Source organism: Callorhinus ursinus, unplaced genomic scaffold, assembly GCF_003265705.2.
Source record: "Callorhinus ursinus isolate GAN/ISIS: 27379988/994484 unplaced genomic scaffold, GSC_fseal_2.0 scaffold9, whole genome shotgun sequence".
NCBI classification, from domain to species: Eukaryota; Metazoa; Chordata; class Mammalia; order Carnivora; family Otariidae; genus Callorhinus; species Callorhinus ursinus.
In genome coordinates this window covers 30590728-30610369 of record NW_027397071.1, presented here as the reverse complement: position 1 = coordinate 30610369, position 19642 = coordinate 30590728, and the positions used below count along the sequence as shown (strand labels likewise).

At 35.4% G+C, this 19642-nt stretch overlaps 1 protein-coding gene across 3 annotated transcripts in view; it reads right to left on the bottom strand.

Annotated features, from left to right (window-relative positions):
* Positions 1 to 19642, bottom strand: part of SYDE2 (synapse defective Rho GTPase homolog 2) — a 48245-nt gene that overhangs the window by 19548 nt on the left and 9055 nt on the right. For all 3 annotated transcript variants that reach the window (XM_025872106.2, XM_073896392.1, XM_073896391.1), the window contains exons 2-4: positions 16118 to 16789; positions 9048 to 10150; positions 4871 to 4997 (exon numbers count right to left, since the gene is read on the bottom strand). In XM_025872106.2, coding sequence (XP_025727891.2) covers positions 4871 to 4997; positions 9048 to 10150; positions 16118 to 16789 — 1902 coding nt within the window. The remainder of the gene's footprint in view (positions 1 to 4870; positions 4998 to 9047; positions 10151 to 16117; positions 16790 to 19642) is intronic.

The following is a 19642-nucleotide window of genomic DNA, read 5'->3' as shown; positions in this document are numbered from 1 at the left end:
GTCTGAGAGGGCATTCCAGCTATCTCTCACCATTCACCTGCCTGATGCTTTCCTCTTTAGCAAGCACTGCAAGTCATGTGGCTTGCCATCTCCAGGTTTTTGCTAATAGATTGCTCTCCCTTGCTGGCTAAGTCCAGTTCACCTTTTAAGTTAGCTGAGGAGTCACCTTTCCCACCAAGTTCTCCCTAATTTTCCCACAATTTAAGTTAGGTGTTCCTCCTCATATATTATAATCAGCTGTCTCTTACTCGGTCTTCCCCCTTAGACTAGTATTCTTGAGGGCAGAGATTATCTCTTACACATTGTTGTATTCCAAATGCCTTAGCAAAATGTCTAGTGTATAGTAAGCATTCAATATATGGTGGTTAGATGAATGGATACCATTTTTCTACTAGCAACTGCAGGACTATGAAGATTAATATACTAAATAACCTCATTCTTCAAGTGAGACACGGTCCCCTGAGAAAATGCCCTTATCCTCTATCAGCACCTACTATAACAAAAAATTAACTCACCAGAACCAGAATACTGAAAATACAACTACCGGACCGTGAGAATCATTCCTTCTCAGGTGAAACTTCTATAGATAATAAAGATACATTAGAGTAGATAGATTTGAACACAGAATCACTGACATTTCCTGAAGTTAATTCTATAAATTTTTTTTATTTTATTTTATCATGTTATGTTAATCACCATACATTACATCATTAGCTTTTGATGTAGTGTTCCATGATTCATTGTTTGGTATAACACCCAGTGCCCCATTCAATACGTGCCCTCTTTAATAAACATCACCAGATTAACCCATCCCCCCACCCCTCCCCTCTAGAACCCTGTTTATTTCTCAGACCATAGTCTCTCATGGTTCGTCTCCCCCTCTGATATCCACCCCCCTCATTTTTCCCTCCCTACTATCTTTTTTTTTAACATAAAATGTATTATTTGTTTCAGAGGTACAGGTCTGTGATTCAACAGTCTTACACAATTCACAGCGCTCACCATAGCACATACCCTCCCCAATGTCCATCACCCAGCCACCCCATCCCTCTCACCCCCCACCACTCCAGCAACCCTCAGTTTGTTTCCTGAGATTAAGAATTCCTCATAATTAATTTTTTAAGTCTATTAACCTACCCCATCCTACCTCACCTATTCTTTCTGAACTTCCTGCTTGCTTTGGTCACACTTCGCAGATGTTACTCAGATCAAATGGCTTTCACTGCCTCAGTATATTTCAATTGCTACATCTATAACCATTCCTCAGTGTTTTGCATTCCTTAGTGTTTATACAGTTTAGATGTCTATGTTCAATCCAGGTAAGGAAAAACAGAAATAATTTGAAAGTTAAGGTGCCAGAGATCAGAGAACATACAATACATATGGTAGGGAAAATGTATATTTAATATGCCTAAATGAAGAAAATTATTAATGTTTTAAAGATAATTTTGGGTTTATTTCTGACCAAGTTTTCTTTTGAGGGAAAATAGAAGAATGAATAATTTAAAAAGAATTAAAATCAGAAAAAGTCATGGTCAAATAAACGTTTAAGCACTGAACTTAGATATCAATGGTTTAATACTGAAATATGAAGTCTATTTTACATAAGGCAGACACATTCAAATTGAATTTTCCTCTGCAGGAGGCTTGTTCTTTTCTAATAATCACTAAATGATAAATATTTTTACTTTTCTCATTTCTTCTTGTTCCTTTGATAAATAAGCCCCATAAACAATTATGAATAGATTTCATACCTTAAATTTTGCACTTCATGGAAAAATCTGGTTTGTCTGGAGCACTTCATTCTGTGTTCCAGACAAACCAACTACTAAGAACACATTAAACTGTGAGTAAATTCTATTCACTTTATTAATAGCTCATTTTTTAGAACTACTGAACTGTTAATTATATTTCAAAGTATACTTAGAAATATGAGTTCACATGGAACAAACACATGAGGCAACATCATTACTGGCCAATCCCCCAAATCAATAATATCCTTTCTTTTGAGACATAATGAGACCTGGTGTATAATTTATTGTAATTTCAATATTTCTCAATTTTAAATCATTTCACTTGTTCTTTATCAAGAAAGAAAATAGTTCTAGGTTCTTTTAAAAACAGCTTTCCTGGGGCGCCTGGGTGGCGTAGTTGGTTAAGAATCAGACTCTTGGTTTTGGATCGGGTAGTGATCTTGGGGTCCTGGGATCGAGCCCTGCATCAGGATCCACGCCCAGCATGGAGTTGGCTTGGGATTCTCTCTCCCCTTTCTCACTTCCTCTTCACCCCATCTGCACTCTCTCTCTCTAAAATAAATAAATCTGAAACAAAAACAAAACAAAACAAGAAAAAAAACCCCAGCTTTCCTGAAATGGAAGAGTACGAAGAATAGAGCCAAAAAATACCCAATTCATAAATTATGGAAACTCTCTATTTTAGAAAAGAATGCTATAAATTTAATATTCATTCAATGACCTATTATTCATATCATCTGCACATGCTACAAATTTCTAAGGATCTTGTCATAGCAAATAATCAAATTAAACCACACCATTCATCTTTTTAATTTGTATATATTTGACATGATTTTTATTTTTTATTTTATTTTTATTTCTAAGATAATGCCCCACCAAGGCAAAATCTCATTTCATTTGGTTATAGAGTGTAATTTCCTGGGAATTGCTATTTATAAAATTTCCTTTTAATGAATTCATAAAATGGGTCCTTTGCTGATTTTAATTACTTATTATTAAGGGGAAAATTCTACTTTTTTTGTAGACATGATCCATTTTTTTTTTGTAGAAAGGAAGGATAAACTTTCTTCCTTTACAAAAATAAAAGTACCCAATATTTCTGATTTGCTAAAATTTATAAGAAAGAAAAAGGGCCTTGGTTTATTGTCTCTTTTAAAATGGTTGGGATCAAAGTTTTGATGATCTAAGAATAAATATTAAATACTATGAAAATATAGTCATTCAGAGTTCAGAGATTGAGAACCTCAGCTATATGAAAAGCCTCAAGCCTAAAAGTAAGTTTTAAAGGATTCCAACCAACATAAATCTCTTTAATATGTGCAAGGTGAACCTCCCTCAAATTCTCTCCTAGGCAATTATTTGCATGTAAAATAAAAAATCAAATTAGAGAGATAAATAAACAATATTACAGCATAAAAAAATGGTAGTTAACAGTAGAGAGAACTATCAAAATGACACAGAAGATCTGGAGATACATACCAAAGCATTTATAGGTGAATGGATATGATATCCCAGATATACTTCAAAATAATCCATGTCTGGGGGAGAATCAAATGAGGGGTATAAAAAAGACAGGTTTGGTGGGCGCCTGAGTGGCTCAGTTGGTTGAGTGGCTCAGTTGGTTAAGCGACTGCCTTCGGCTCAGGTCATGATCCTGGAGTCACGAGATCGAGTCCCGCATCAGGTTCCCTGCTCAACAGGGAGTCTGCTTCTCCCTCTGACCCTCCCCCCTCTCATGCTCTCTATCTCATTCTCTCTCTCAAATAAATAAATAAAATCTTAAAAAAAAAAAAAGACAGGTTTGGTCATGTGTTGATTATGGAAGCCAGGTGATGGATAAAGAGGGTTTATTACAATTTCTCTCTACTTTTGTATATGCTTCAAAACTTTGCTAATAAGAAGTAAAACAACAACAAAAACAAACATAGAATTATAAGCCAATAGACCCTGAAGATATCCATTAGTTATGAACAATCTTATAATGGCCAAATTCAAAGGCCTTATTTCTGTTCTCATCTTTTATGATCTCTCCATCAAATGACACTGCCTCACACCTTTCCTTAAACTCTGTTGTCTTTTGTTTCCCAAACTTTCTGACTCCTTTCCTCTCAATCTCTTTAGCTGGATCTTTCTTTGCATGCCTCCAAAGTGTGGAAAGCCTCAAAGCCCTTGTCTTTTCGAACTTTATGGACAATCGCAAGGCAGTAATTACGACTACATGTCAATGACCCTCACACTGCCATTTCCCACCCCCGTCTCAGGAGTGTTATTATACGTTGGATTATACTCACCACGTGGTAAATTTTACTACATCCTCTCCTTAGTTGTACTTTCTACTTTGCCTGATATACTTACATAGATCTCCAACTAGTACCCCAAATTCAATATATGTTTGAAAAGAAACCCAATTCATAATCTTTCTTTACATTTCTCCACCAAAAGCAGTAGCTCTCCTCTCAGCTCTTTAGTTTCTCCAAATGGTACCCAATCAACCAGGTGTCTAAGTCATGCTTATCTGGGCCCTCTCTTCCTTCATATCCTTTCAATGCTATTCCTTCCTGTTGTTACTGCTACCAGACTCCTTCAGCTGGGACGACTGCCACATCTTCCTAACTGGTTTTCTGTCTTCTGATTTCTTCTAATTCCAATCCATCACACAGAGTTGCCAGATTAGATTATCTCTAAAGATTTCACTCCCCTGCTCAAAAATCTTTGATGGGTCCCTTCTGCCTCCTAAATAAATCTGAATTCTCTACCCAGGTAGTCAATGCCCTTTACATGACCCAAGCTCCAATCAAAGTGAACTCTAATGGTGTTTTATTTATCCCTCTATGAAGAAAATGTACTCTGCTACATTTCCCTTCTGCTACCTAGTAGAGCTAATGTAGGTCTTACTCCCACCCCAACCCCCCCAATATTTGTTGGCTGTTTGAGGGCAGGGACCATATCTTGGTACCTCCCCACAGAAAATAACACAGTAATGTTTGTGAAGGAAGGAAAACAAGACTTCAGAATAAAACCCAACTCAATTTGGGCTACAAAACAGTATTTCAATTCCTTTTCCTACAGATGTAGTCTTTCCAGAATGTGTACATAGAATAAAAAATATTTATTACCTGTTATTACATTTATATCTGGGTACTGGTTTTCACACAGACCAACAGCTTTGCTATCTCTCTCAAAAGCCTCTCGAAGTTCTTTCTTGACTGCTGCCGAACCACATAATCGGTACAGGCCTACCACCTAGAAATAAAATTATGGCCATATTATGGTAAATTTGATAAAGAGAAAATATAATAGCACAAAATGTATAAGTCACATGAAATTGGTAATCAAATATGTTCTGATGACATTTAATTAAAAATACCTCAAACAGCTTTTGAAATCTCACCATAGACTATATTCATCAGACTTCATGAATAAAAACATTCTATTCTTTCTTTTAAATTCAAATAATATTCTATGATTTCTGTAGTGCTATCTATCTTAAGATACAAGCCTTTCACTTTGATTTTATGTGGTCAACCACTATGCCCAAGATTGCGCCCTTTCACATCTTTTGCTCTAAACTGAAGAAATGCAGCACAGTGGTTAAACAGGGTTTTAGATTCCAAAAGCCCCGCCCTATTATTCCTAGCTTAGTGAATTTAGGCAAGTTATTTAATCTCTTTAAATCTCAGTTTATTTTTCCATAAAAAAGTATATAGTTGAAATAAGATTCCAGTATACTATTTATGTTATCTTTTTAGGAAAAAAAAAGATTCTAGGGAAGAAATAAAAGCAAACCTGGAATTTTTTTAACTTACTAAATTGATTATTAAGTGATAAAGGAAATTCAATTAAAATAATATATTAAAGGTAAAATAAAACCTTTAGTTCAAAATATATGTAAGATGCACAGATACCACCCTCCTTCCCCTCAACCTACACTAAAAAGATTTATTTTTTTAAACATTGTTAGTTCATACAGGAGATAAAATTTAAGTCTTAGGAAGCTCACTATAAATTCACTGAGAGGAAATCAACATGATATCTATAAAAGGAAAACATGTCTGATTAAGCAGTTTTTTTTTAAATAAACCTTCAAGAAAACCAAGAAAAATAAGTTACTGTTAACTGTACTTCCACATCAAACACGATTTAGGAAGTTACATTACCTTGAATTGAAGAAAGTTATAAAGAAATTATTTCAAGACAGAAATAAAGTAAAAACAAACAATGAATATCCCCAAGGATTTGAACTAGGAATCACTTTAAAATCTTACAAACTAGGAGAAGGAGTACACAAATGAAATTTCCAGGTGTACTTAATGACACAAACCTCTCCAAGTCATTAAATAACTGACAGAATATAGAATAGAATATAGAAGGTGGGTCTTGATATAGGAAAGTGTTACTAATAGATACAGAGAAATGTTATGCAAAATATTAGAGATGATAAGCACTAACTATTAATTGGAAGATAGTAAGAAACCTACAACAATTTCTTTTCTTTTTTTGTTTTTAGATTTATTTATTTAAGAGAGAGTGCGTGCATGTGAGCAAGGCAAGGGGCAGAAGGAGGGAGAAGGAGAGAAGCAGACTCCCTGCTGAGTGCAAAGCCCAACGCGAAGCCTGATCTCATGACCCTTGAGATTATGACCTGAGCCTAAATCAAAGGTCAGACGCTTAACTGATTGGGCCACCCAGGCGCCCCAGGAACCTGCAACTATTTTAAGAGAAGGTAATGCAAGGATCAACATAATATGGGAAACTAAGGAATGTACTGAAAAGGAAATTTCCTACTCTTATCCACATTCATAGTGCATTCACATTGAGAATAGCATGTCCTACGCTGGTCACATCTCACAAGACATAAGACATAGCAGACCCATAGATGATCCAGAAAATAAAGCTAAAATATTAAAATGCTATCACATTAGAAGAAACTAACTCAAGCAGACTCTTCTGGTATAGGCACACTTAAGTGTCACAAAATTCCCTAATAAAGATGTATCCCCTTCAACTTGAGAAGGAGATGAACCTAGAATAAAGAAAGCAATACTTCAGTAGTAAGTAATAAATTAATGAACCATGCTATCTCAAAAGGTGAATAAAGGAAGACAGAGATCTAATATAGATATTTCAAGGAAAGGACACTTTAGGATATTATCCCTAACTTCAGAGGCTGACTTCTTGAATCAAACACTTGAAGTACATGCTTGATGCCTCTATCAGAGACAAAATCTGTACTGGATTAACCATGAGTATGATTTCCACCATAATTTTTCCCACTGGAAGCAGGGGATAGGTGGTAGTAGCCTTCAAAGCATTTGGAAGATGCCACAAACTACTTTTGTATGACTGTTAAAACCTCATGTTCACGGTAACAAAAACAAGAATAATTACTAAAAAGGTAAACAAAATCCAAGTAGAAGTCTGTAAAATACAGACACAATAAGCTTCTTTTTCTGGGGGGTGAGGGGGAGGGAAAAAGCAAAAGAAACAAAACCAAAAAAGGTGTTTAAAAACTGCAGTTCCAAATGTACTACTGTAAATTTTACTTTTTAGTTCACAGGAAATAATTCTTTTTTTTAAATACACCATTTTTTTAAGAGTTTATTTATCTGAGAGAGAGAGAGAGCAAAAGCAGGAGGAGGGAGAGGGAGAGGGCAAAGCCGACTTTCCACTGAGCAGGGAGCCAGATGCAGGACTGGATCCCAGGACCCTGGAATCATGACCTGAGCTGAAGGCAGATGCTTAATCGACTGAGCCACCCAGGCGCCCCATCACAGGAAATAATTCTTTATTAAAGTAACTATTTCTAAACTTTAAGTACAGAAATAAAAAGCATTGCTAAAAATGTTTTCTTAGTATTTAAAAAAGTTATGTCTTATATATACATTCTTTATAAAATATTTCAGAAAAGAGACTGTAAAAGTACAGTGCTATTTGAGTTACTTATTTTAATATTCAATTGTAAAAGTTTCTGTTTAATAATTAGCTTTACAGTCTGCCTAATCTCTGACCTCTCTACATGTTGCCAAAAAAAAAAAAAGGAGAGGGGAGACAGAGAACCTTAAGAAAAAGTAACCGGACCAAGAGTTAGATTGGAAACTAAAGGCTTCAATCTCATACAGACAACATAAAGTCAATCTGAATAATATACCTGAGAAGAGGTTTCAAAAGTTCAGATGTCCCTCCTACCTCTCACCTTCAGAAAGCTACTTCATCTATTTTTATAGATATCAGCAAATAAGACCCACAGAGATTAAGTGACTTGCCCAATATCACACAGCTAATTAACAATGGAGGAGAAACCAGTACCTGTTCCCTGCATCTTTAATACAAAAACCCACTAACTTACTTAACACTGTTTCCATAGTTTCCTCATCAGGTCCAAGGTGAGTTATTTTAAAATCTTTTCTATATATAAAGAAATCATAGTTCAGACTCGGTGATATTTACCCTTGGTGTTTTTAATCAATGTCATAAATTCTGATAGCACTAAAGCAGAAATAACTCAGAAATACTGACGTTAGGCTTAATTTTTAAATTTAAACAATTACTTGTACCTCAGAATCATATCTTCAGTGATACGCTGTTTCTCATTGTCATAGCCCACATGTATTAATGAAAATAAAGATAAGGTCTAATAAACTGGTTAATATTACTTATCTGATTACATACAACACCAGGGTTTTTGTTTGTTTTAATGGGCTGCTTTTACCTTATTTATTTATTTAACCTTCTTATTTGAAAGGAAAAGAGAATGAGAAATGTTATTAGTAGGACCTCTCTTCATCCTCCATGCTATCCCGAAGTTCAGAGACAAATAAGCTTATGCTTCCTGAAGAGTGGGAGAGTATGAGGGAGAGTACAGAATAAGGGCAGGGAGTTAGTTTTAGGAGTAAAGTGGGGTTTTAAGATTCACTGTTGGAATTCTGTGCCATAAGAATGTCAAACCATGAAGAAACATTCCTTAAATGAATTAGTCTTTGCCTATCTTATCAGCTCTGGCTTTTCCTAGGAATGCCGTTGTAAAGCAATCCTGATAGAGGTATAAGGCCCATGCAGCTCTGCATCACAACATAAATTGTAGAACCATCTAGCATGCTCTCAATTGCTCACTGACAACACAGGTGAAAGTACCCTAAACAGTAATGGAATAAAAATAAAAAATAGGAATGAGAAAATGTCTAAATTGGATTTTTTTTAACCTACCTTGAATTCCTTCCCCTAAGACTTAACAATAAACTTAGTTAAGGCAGATAAATTTGATAAGGAGGTAGTAGAGAAACAGTGAAATAATACCTGACAGCCTCTCTTTTCAATTTCCATAATACATTTTTGTATCAGGAGTGGCACCATCAGTCCTATATTTTCTTTCTCTACAACTTTTCGAATATCAACACCAAATATTACAGGTTCTCGGTTTATATCCAGTCCACGAAGAGAATTCTCCCACTGTTCCAGAAGAGTCACTTTCACATAAATAAGACCTCTAGGCTCAAGTTTGACAGCTAACTGATGTGTCTTTGTCACTCTGAATAAAGTGGGAAGAACAACAGTCCCGTGACAACACACTCGATTTTTTCTTGGAGTCGGTTCCCAACTGAACACTACTAATTTCAAATGCTGTGCATTTTCAATTTCTATGTTGAAAGTATGATCCATGTCTAAAAATGTTGTCCGACATGTGAGCAAAGCTGTTCTTGCTTTGTTTACTGAATCTACCTGAATCGCACAGAAGACATCTTTTGAGTCTATCCGGGGTGGTTTTAAATCCTCAGCACCATAGAAATGCACACTCATGAGCCCAGATATGTACTGTGAACATTTAGGTTGATCAGAAAAACTGTAATGTCTAAAAGCATCAATGTCTATTTCACTCTTGTTACAACTATTTGGAATTATTTCTTTTCCCTTTCCAAATTTGTTTTCAGATCCATGTTTGCTAGATTTAGTTATAAGTTCAGGTGAATCTCCATCACTGAGGTAACCACCTTTGCACGAATACTTAGAACTCATAAACGTCTTCTTCTGGTAGTTGTGCTGAGAAGATACACTGGTATCCAGATGGTACCGACTTATAACATTCCTCTTAGCAGCTGTGGTTGTGTTCCCAGAAGGCAGAATATCAGCATGATGCATTTCTTGACAGTTACATTTAGACAAGGAAGGAGTATTATCTGGACTGTTCATATGATCCAAAGTTCCTTTGACGCTCAGCTTTCGGCTAAGTTCTGGCAACCTTTTCATTTTCATGGAGAGTTTCCTCACAGTTCGTGGAGATTTTATTTTATCTGGGAAAGACCAGTTAATTGAGCTACTTTTTTTCACAGGGCTAGGGCTTGGAGAAGATGGTTCTGGCACTCCCAATTCAGTCTTATTTGTAGCAGCTAGGATCCCAGGACCTTAAAAAACAAACAAACAAAAAAGGTATTACAAGGTGGTATGTTCTGGTTCCTACTTTACAAATCATCAACTAAACAAACTCTCATGTAGACAGATTTTCTTCTCTTGTTTCATCTCATTGGGGAGATTTAGTTAGTTACAAGTTTAGGTAAACTCCATTACCCCCTTCAAACAGAGTATCAAGGATTTCCAGGGGTGCCTGGATGGCTCAGTTGGTTGAGCATGTAACTCTTGATCTCAGTGTTGTTAAGTTTGAGCCCCACGTTGGGTGTAGAGATTACTTAAAAATAAAATCTTAAAAAAAAGCGGGGGGGATTTCTAAATAGTTTACAGAGGAAAAAAGCATTTCCCTCTCCATCCACTTTTCTATTCTAAAGGTTTGGAGGAAGGATAATATAGGTTCCTTTTAAATCTTTCCCACTGCAGTATAATTCAGGAAGTATGCTATTTTATAACCATAAGCAGTGGATATCAGAGGAAACTAGGAAAGCTTCCTATTTTAATAGGTTTATTTTGGCATATTAATACACATTTAACATATTTCCTATTTTAATATGTTTATTTAGAAATCCTACTCTAATTAAAAAAAGAAATCCTACTCTAATAAAAGAACATTTCTTCTTTATTTTTAAGATTTTTTAATTTATTTACTTGAGAGAGAGAGAGAGAGCAAGTGAGCACAAGCAGGGGGAGGGGCAGAAGGAGAGGGAGAAGCAGGCTCCCTGCCAAGCAGGGAGTAAGCAGGCTCCCTGCTGAGCAGGACCCTGAGATCATGACTTGAGCCAAAGGCAGATTCTTCACCGACTGAGCCACCCAGGCGCCCTGACATTTTTTTTTTAACTGGGATTGAAAGTTTGAGGTTAAATAGAATATTTACTTTTTACTTTCACATTCAGAAAAAAAATAAAGCTATTTTTGGGTGGAGAAGAATTAAGAAACATTTCAATGCTTTACTCTTCATGAAAACAGAATTATAAGAAAACTTATTTATGTCTCTGTACTGTCATTTAATACTTTGAAATTGCAAGGAAAGACCCTAAATTAGCTTTTGAAGTTCTAGGGAGCTACTGTATATAAATAATATAAGAAATGTCTTTATAGTTTTTTTAAATCAATCAATTAGCTTTATGATATTCAATATTCAGTTTTTCTTTTTTTAAATTTTTTTAAAGATTTTATTTGAGAGAGAGAGAGAGAGAGCATGCACAAACGGGGGGAGGGAGAGGGACAAGCAGATTTTTTGTTTTTTATTTTTTAATATACTTTATTTTTTTAAAGCTTTATTTTCAAGAATTAAATGAGGATCCTTGCATACTTAAGTATTAATTTTTCATACTTTGTCTAGCTAAATAAATGTTGGCTGGTGTTATAAATATTAACAATTTAATATTAAACAACTTTTAATATTCTTTTCACCACAATATTTACAATGGCTAATCTCTTGATAGTGCAGTTTAGGCTATTTATTTGTATTTCTTTGTATCTTTTAAAAGATAAGCCTGCTTCCCCCTCTCCCTCTGCCCCTCACCCTGCTCATGCTCTGTCTCTCTCTCTCTCTCTAATAAATAAATAAATTTTTAAAAAAATGTATAGACTAATAAATTTTATTTTAAAATTTGAAACTGTTCCTATTTAAGGGTTCAAACTAATAAAGCAAAATGAAAATATCTTCTAAAATCTAATATGTTTAAACTGTTCCTTTAAAGAAACAATCTAGGGGTGCCTGGCTGGCTCAATCAGTAGAGCACCCGACTCTTGATCTCAGGGTTGGACCTAGAGCTTACTTTAAAAAAAAAAAGAAAAAAAGAAATAATCTATTTTTTAAACTATTTAAAATTTAAATCAATTTTTCATACTTCATCTAACTATTCCTTACAAAGATCTCTAATGACCCTCATATCAGAGGCTACTCTATGTAATACATTTTCACAATTAAAATGATCCAAAAAAGTATTAATTCATTTCAAAAATCAATAGATTAAATGGCCTTTCTTTAAAGTATTAATATCATCTCCCTCCACCCCTCTTTATGTATCCTAATGACAAAGAACTGGTTTCTTTATAGAGAAAGGACTATTTTAAGCATGCCTGCTGGGTTTTTCTGGTAAGTAACTAATAAGAAATGGAGTGTTTGATAAACTAGATAAAGCATTCTCTTGTACTGTAAATTGTAGTACAATTCTACTGGTTTACTGGCCTAAAACATTCTATAATAATCAGAGTCCTGCTGTAGTTTACAATCTATTTTGTCATGGCTTAAAAAGCTACCCAGTATATTAAATTGCTCTAGGTTTTTTTACATTAAGGAGTTAATTTAACATTCTGACTTTTTCTACACATCATGCATTAAATATTTCCTACTTAAGTCCTTAACTAATTATTAAAATGAAATACTGTATAAATTAGCAATTTCTAACTGCAGACAAGATAATTTATTAAAATAAAAATGCTTTGTTTTTATAAAATCCAAGAGCTGAAATATTACCAAATTCAATAACTGCTTAAAATTAAACCAAAATCGGGATGCCTGGGTGGCTCAGTTGGTTAAGCGACTGCCTTCAGCTCAGGTCATGATCCTGGAGTCCCAGAATCGAGTCCCACATCGGGCTCCCTGCCCAGCAAGGAGTCTGCTTCACCCTCTGATCCTCTTCCCTCTCGTGCTCTCTCTCTCTCATTCTCTCTCTCTCAAATAAATAAAATCTTTAAAAAAAATCAAACAAAATCACACTAATCAAATCACAGACTAGCTATGAAGGGAAAGCACAAAATGAAAATCTTTATAAATTCATGGACCAGGCTAGAATCAAGTGAAACTGGCACATTCCTTCAGCACCTAGAACAGTAACTGGTACACAGTAGAAACTAAGTGTTTACTGAATAAATGAATCAACCAACCAATTGTTAGTTGCCTGTAAGCTGGTAAACCTTTTAGGAAATATAATATAGGAATTACATATAATATTTACCAGTCATAAAAACCCAGTAATGCTACTAGTAATTAATCCTAATTAAGTAAAATAGAACATGATGAAGATCACTCCAATAGTAGTGGAAACAATCTATTAACACCCAACATAATGAGTCAAATAGATTAGGACACATCAACCCAATTAAATACTATGAAATTGGTAAACAATAATGTTATTCTACAGTATGTAACAATACAAGATGAAAATACCAAGTGAAACTATCCAAAAAGCATAGTGCTATGATTGCAGCTAGATAAAAGATACATATACACATGGGACTTGAAAGACAAACAAGTCATAATTGTGTTAGGATGATTAAAAAATTGTCATTCATATTAAATATACTCAAGCTTTCCTATTTCTTAATCAGAAAATTATTTTAAAATTCAACCATTCTCTTTGCCTATTTCTCAACAGTTCTCTGTTAATACTGCTAAAGAAAACATCACTTTAGGGGCACCTGGGTGGCTCAGTCGGTTAAGCATCTGCCTTTGGCTCAGGTCACGATCCCAGGGTCCTGGGATCGAGCCCCGCATCAGGCTCCCTGCTCCATGGGGAACCTGGCTCTCCCTCTCCCTCTGCCTGCTTCTCCCTCTGCTTGTGCTCTGTCAAATAAATAAATAAAATATTAAAAAAGAAAAGAAAATATCACTTTAGGTGACCTTTCTGATCAAACTAAAACAAAAAATGATGACATGTAAATAAGCTGTCTAAATATTTCCTTTGGTGGGTGCCTGGGTGGTTCAGCTGGTTAAGTGTCCAACTCTTGATTTTGGCTCAAGTCATGATCTCAGAGTCCTGGGATCAAGCCCTGTGTTGGGCTCCTTGCTCAGTGGGAAGTCTGCTTGTTGCATGTCTTCCTCTCCCTCTGCCCCTTCCCTCCAGCACCACCGTCCCACCAGAGCATGAGCTCTCTCTCTCTCTAAAATAAATAAGTAAATATTTATTTATAAATAAATAAATAAATAAATATTTCCTTTGGTCATATTTAATAGTGCTTATAGTTTAATAATATGTTAAAGAGAAGAATAACAGTGAGAAAGGAGACCTAAATGACAGTCCTACCATACTTTCAAGTTTTGGGGTTGTTGTTTTTTGTTTTTGTAATGTCTGTTAGTCTTTCCAGGTTCACAATTTGCCACAAACATAAAATAATACATTTTAAAGACAGTAACAAATCAAAGTATGTATCACTTTACAGACACTGGCTTTCTAACTTTGCAGTTGTTCTTATACCCTCTTGCCTTTCCTGCACCATACCAACCTGCCACTCTGCCATATTCCTTTAAGCCTTCCCTACCACTCCACCCTAATCACAACCTGCGTTCCTATTATATTATATAGCATTTATTTCTCTCTCCATCCAGATTACAAAAAAAACCCACAAATTCATGCTGAAAAGTCAGTCTACAATTAGGAATGCACACACACAATTTTTCATTACGTTCAAATCCCAACATGGGGGGGTGTTACTTAATATTTCCAGCATAACTTCTCAGTGTTTCTTTCAAAAAACTAATATCATATAGTACACACTGTTTTTTAACTCACTTTTTCTCTTATCAATATAACATTCACTCCAGCTCCTCACATCCCTGAGGAACAGATTCAAATGCAAGTAGTTTATTTGTAAAGTACAGAAATACTAGCAAGAAGTGAGAAAATTCAGGGGAAAATCCAAGAATTATCAAGCCTGCTACTATGGGCAACTGGTACTTAACCTCAGGAGAAAACTCTGGGAAACAATGTAGAATTATGGCACTCAAGGGGGGAGAGAGCTGAGGTAACCCTACACCAACTCCTGTCAGTCACTGGTTGAGGGGCACTCCCAGACTGCCCTACAAAGAAATTCCGTAACCCTTCTCAGAGTCCTCAAGCAGGGATGTGGATACTGATGTTTGGAAGTAGGCTGCTTCCCTCTAAATAAGTAATAAAATCCAAGGGATATGCACAAGGTACTGATAGCATCTGCTATACCCCACATCTTTGAATATTCTGTATCATTTGAAATTTTTTTTTAGATTTTTTGTGGGGGAAGGGGCAAAGGGAAAGGGAGAGGGACAAGCAGACTCTCCGGTTGTGCAGAACTGGATGTGGGGCTCGATCCCAGGACCCTGAGATCATGACCTGAGCCAAAGTCAGATGCTTAACCAACTAAGCCACCCAGGTGCCCCTCATTTGAAATTTTATAAATTAAAATGACTTGATATAAACCAGAACTGCTTTCTATCCAACATTTGATATCTTGCAACTAAATATGCTTTATGCAGTTTCCTGTGTAGTGTGTCTGGGATCAAATTTGAAAAGAGGCATATCAAAAAATCAAGGCAATCAAAGAAAAATAAAACCATCAGGCTGAACTATATGAAATGCTGTTTTGCAGATCAGACACTGTTGAATCTCAGCAATTTCATATGGTTCAACCTAATATGCATCAAACTTCCAATTATTTCCTTTCTAGGTTCCATAAGTATTGTAGCACCTATTTCCAAGGTCTTTACTTCTCCCCCTCACTTCTTTTTCTCTTCTTCCTTTCCTTTCATGAGGAAATGTAGGCATGAAACCATAAAGTAATAACTACTGGTACACTGAATATACAACTTTTCAGCTATAATCAGGCTAGGTGTAAATGAATGCATGAAGTAAAATCAGATTTACATCTTTTACATATTTTACATATCTTTCTCTTCCACGCCTTGTGATTCCATTCTTTCAACTAAGAGAAAAGTAATTACTATCTCAAAGGACAGACATCCTAAGAGTTGGTGTAGGACTACCCCAGTATCTTCACCCCTTACAAAACCAAGTCCGTGATAGGAATAATGAAACCACCATTTATATAAAAAGGTTTGTAAAGGTTTTTGAGTTTTATTTTTATGAAAATTCACTCACTCTGTAAGAAAAAGTACATAGCTGTAACAGACATCTATATTTAGTTTTAGCTACTGTCAAAGAATTGAATGGAAAAAGAAAAGGCAAACATATGATCATCTTTACCTGCAAAAGGAGATTTCAACATGAGACTCTCCTCTACCATGATACCTTCTTGTATCTTGTGTCCAAGCCTTTGCTTGAACTGCTGCACGAGCTCTGGGGAATGGATGGACTCTACAGGATTCATTTCATTGGACTGTGTGGTTCTGAGTTCTGAAGAGCACAGCAAGTCTTCAGTGTACTGCTCTGTTTTCATTAGGTCACTACCAGACAATACTCTCAAACTAACAGCAGGAAACTTCAGAACAGGAGGGTCTGCCTCACCAAAACTCAAGGCATTTGATAAACCAAAGTCATCATCCTCAGGAATGGGGTTGTACCATATTTCTCCTTCATCATCTGCATCATTTTCCTCATTGAAGTCTAAAGAACAGTTTCTTGATAATGAAGAATTTGTAGCATCACACACCATATATGTACAGTATTCCTCAGATGACTTGAAGAAAGGCCGTGATAGCTGATGTTTGGGTGAGATGGATAAGTGACTTATGTCTTGGCATTTCTTATTTTCCTCTTCCAAATTAAAAGATCGCAGAGTACTCTGATATAGCCAATTGCGTTTCTTTGACACAGTGATGCTATTAAGTGGCTTATGACCTCTGAATCCAATATCATCCTTCAGATCTTCAAGTTCTCTTCCCTTCACTGAAGACCCATAGACATTTTCAAATAAATCTGTTTCAAAGGAAAAAAAGAAAGTATACTGTAATGATATAATGCCTAGCATACCAGGAAAGACAGGTCACTTGAAATCAGTTATTAAAATATTATTTTTAAAAAGATAGAAAGAAAAGTAGTATTACATTTGGAGACTAAAATGAAACAAGAAAAATTTGGCTTTTTCACCTAACAATAATTTCTATTAGACTACTAGTATAAGTGACATAAGAACTCTGAGAAAAAGAATAAACAAACTCTGAGATTGCCTTTATAGACATGATAGGGCTAACAAAGACTTAACCCAAGCAAAACATACTTTAGAAAAAGCTTACATAGAATGCTTTGTACACAGTATGCCTTTAATTAATATTTTTAATAATTTCCAATTTACTACAAGGACCAGAAATCTTTAGAAAACATAAGTAATATTTCTACTTTCTCACACAAAGATTAACTTTGAGTGAATCTTTAAAAATAAGTGTGGCTTACTTATTACTAAATGCTTTCCTGATTACTGAAATTTCAACATAACATCTATTTCCCAATCTCATAGTTATGCAGTTGCACCTTATGCAGGGTTTAAATTCTAAATATCTAGGACAAAAATAAAAATAAAAATCCCTTAAGAAGGCTCTAGATTAGAACCAGCTATCTTGTCTCACGGTAAATACAACCAGTTCTTATTACTGGCCAGGCACAAACTTAAGGAGCAAGAACATAAGAATGAACAAAATAGTTTCTACCCTTAAAGAATTCGTAGTCCAATGGGGGTCATCAAATAGTTGGGATGTGTTTGTGTTAATATAATGAGATAAGACTCTGAAAATGTATACGTAACATTAATCCCACATAAAGAGGAACACATCCAAAGAATTGCATAAGGCAGGCTTCAATGACAGTCAATAAGCTAAATATATACCATAATACTAATTCACTAGACATAGAAAAATAGACAAAACCACATTTGTAAAAATTTAAGATCATGTCCAGGTTTATAAATTATGGAATTATAGTCTGTGCTACTTTAAGTATGTATATGGTTGATTCATCTTAGTATTGCAGCAAATAAAATATAATACCCTAATAACAGAGTGATAAAAACATATTAAACTATGAGGAATTTAATAACAACCAAAAAATTAGGTTCATGCATAATCAAGGTTTTCAGTAACCTCCCTCTACTGAACAAAAATCCCTTAAAAACTGTAAACTTGTCTTTTTTTAATTCTAAATTTTACCCAACTAAGCAATTAATTTTAAAAAATTAAAAAAAAACAACAACAACCCTCAAACAGAAACTGGGCTTCAAGTTCAACTAGTTCCAGAGGCAAGAACAGACTAGGACGCAAAAGGGAAGGAAGCTCCCATGAATGCCTACTATGCATTTATTTATTGAGTGCCTACTGTCTATCAGCAATGAGAGATAAAACAGTAAGAAAGCCTTTAACCTCGTTTAAGCCTCCACCAAAATGCTAAGACAGGTATGATTATTTCCATAAGCCAGAAAAAATGAGGAATACGGTCAATGTGCTAGCTGTAGTATTCAAATTTAAGCCAGTCTAACCCTAAAATCCACACTCTCCTATACCATGCTACCCACCAAAAAGTAGGGAAGTAGGCAGCCCTTTCTGAACATGGTGATAATATCACCCCAGTTAACCTTATAGGGTGGCTGCTGTTAAGAATTAAGTGAGATAATGTTGGAAATATTTTGAAAACTGTATAGTACTACTCAGAAAAATCAAGTAACTTGCCCAAGACCACCTAGTTCATAAACGGGAGAGGTAGCTCTCAAAATAAACTCTTCTGACTCCAAAGCTTGTTAGCAGTATACCTGGGCTACAACTAAAGAGATTACACACCTCTACCCTCCAAGATTTAACATGCAAACATGTAACACATATTCAATAAGTATCTTGAATTGATTTAGTTTAATTAATGAAAAACTTGAAGATTCAAGAGTCCTCTTGGTTCTGTCTCCTTTAAAATTAAAGAAATTAAAAACTGAAAATCAACACATACTCATGAATCACTGGGGCCTCTGGGCTTTTAGTGGCCACGTCTTTGTCCAAGTGTACTAAAAACTAAATCTATTTCACATTTAAGCCCAAATCCCATATTATTTAATAGCACTTCAGACATTCACAAGATATTATTTGTAGTCTTTACACAATTGTAAATTCGAAGCCAAAAGTACAAAATTATACAACTCAGAATGGCTAGGAGTCACATCTTATTGTATCTTTTTCTCAGATGTCTCTCAAACATTTATATATTTTGTTTTATATAGTTAGATAATTTATTTTGAGTCCTATAGAGTTTTTTTTATTTTATTTATTTATTTTATAATAAATATTATATTATTTGACAGAGAGAGACACAGCGAGAGCAGGAACACAAGCAGGGGGAGTGGGAGAGGGAGAAGCAGGCTTCCCACTGAGCAAGGAGCCCAATGTGGGACTCGATCCCAGGATCCTGGGATCATGACCTGAGCCGAAGGCAGACGCTTAACGACTGAGCCACCCAGGCGCCCCTTATAGAGTTTTTTGACATGCATTTTAAATGAAACAGACATGCTTCTACTTGTACTGCATTCCAAGGAACTGCAATGACAAAAACAAAGCTACTGGCATCCCATACTTATGCAAATTGACACATCTATTGACATGAGTATTTAATGTATAATATTTTTTTTTAAAGATTTTATTTATTTGACAGAGAGAGACACAGCGAGAGAGGGAACACAAGCAGGGGGAGTGGGAGAGGGAGAAGCAGGCTTCCCACTGAGCAAGGAGCCCAATGTGGGACTCGATCCCAGGATCCTGGGATCATGACCTGAGCCGAAGGCAGACGCTTAACGACTGAGCC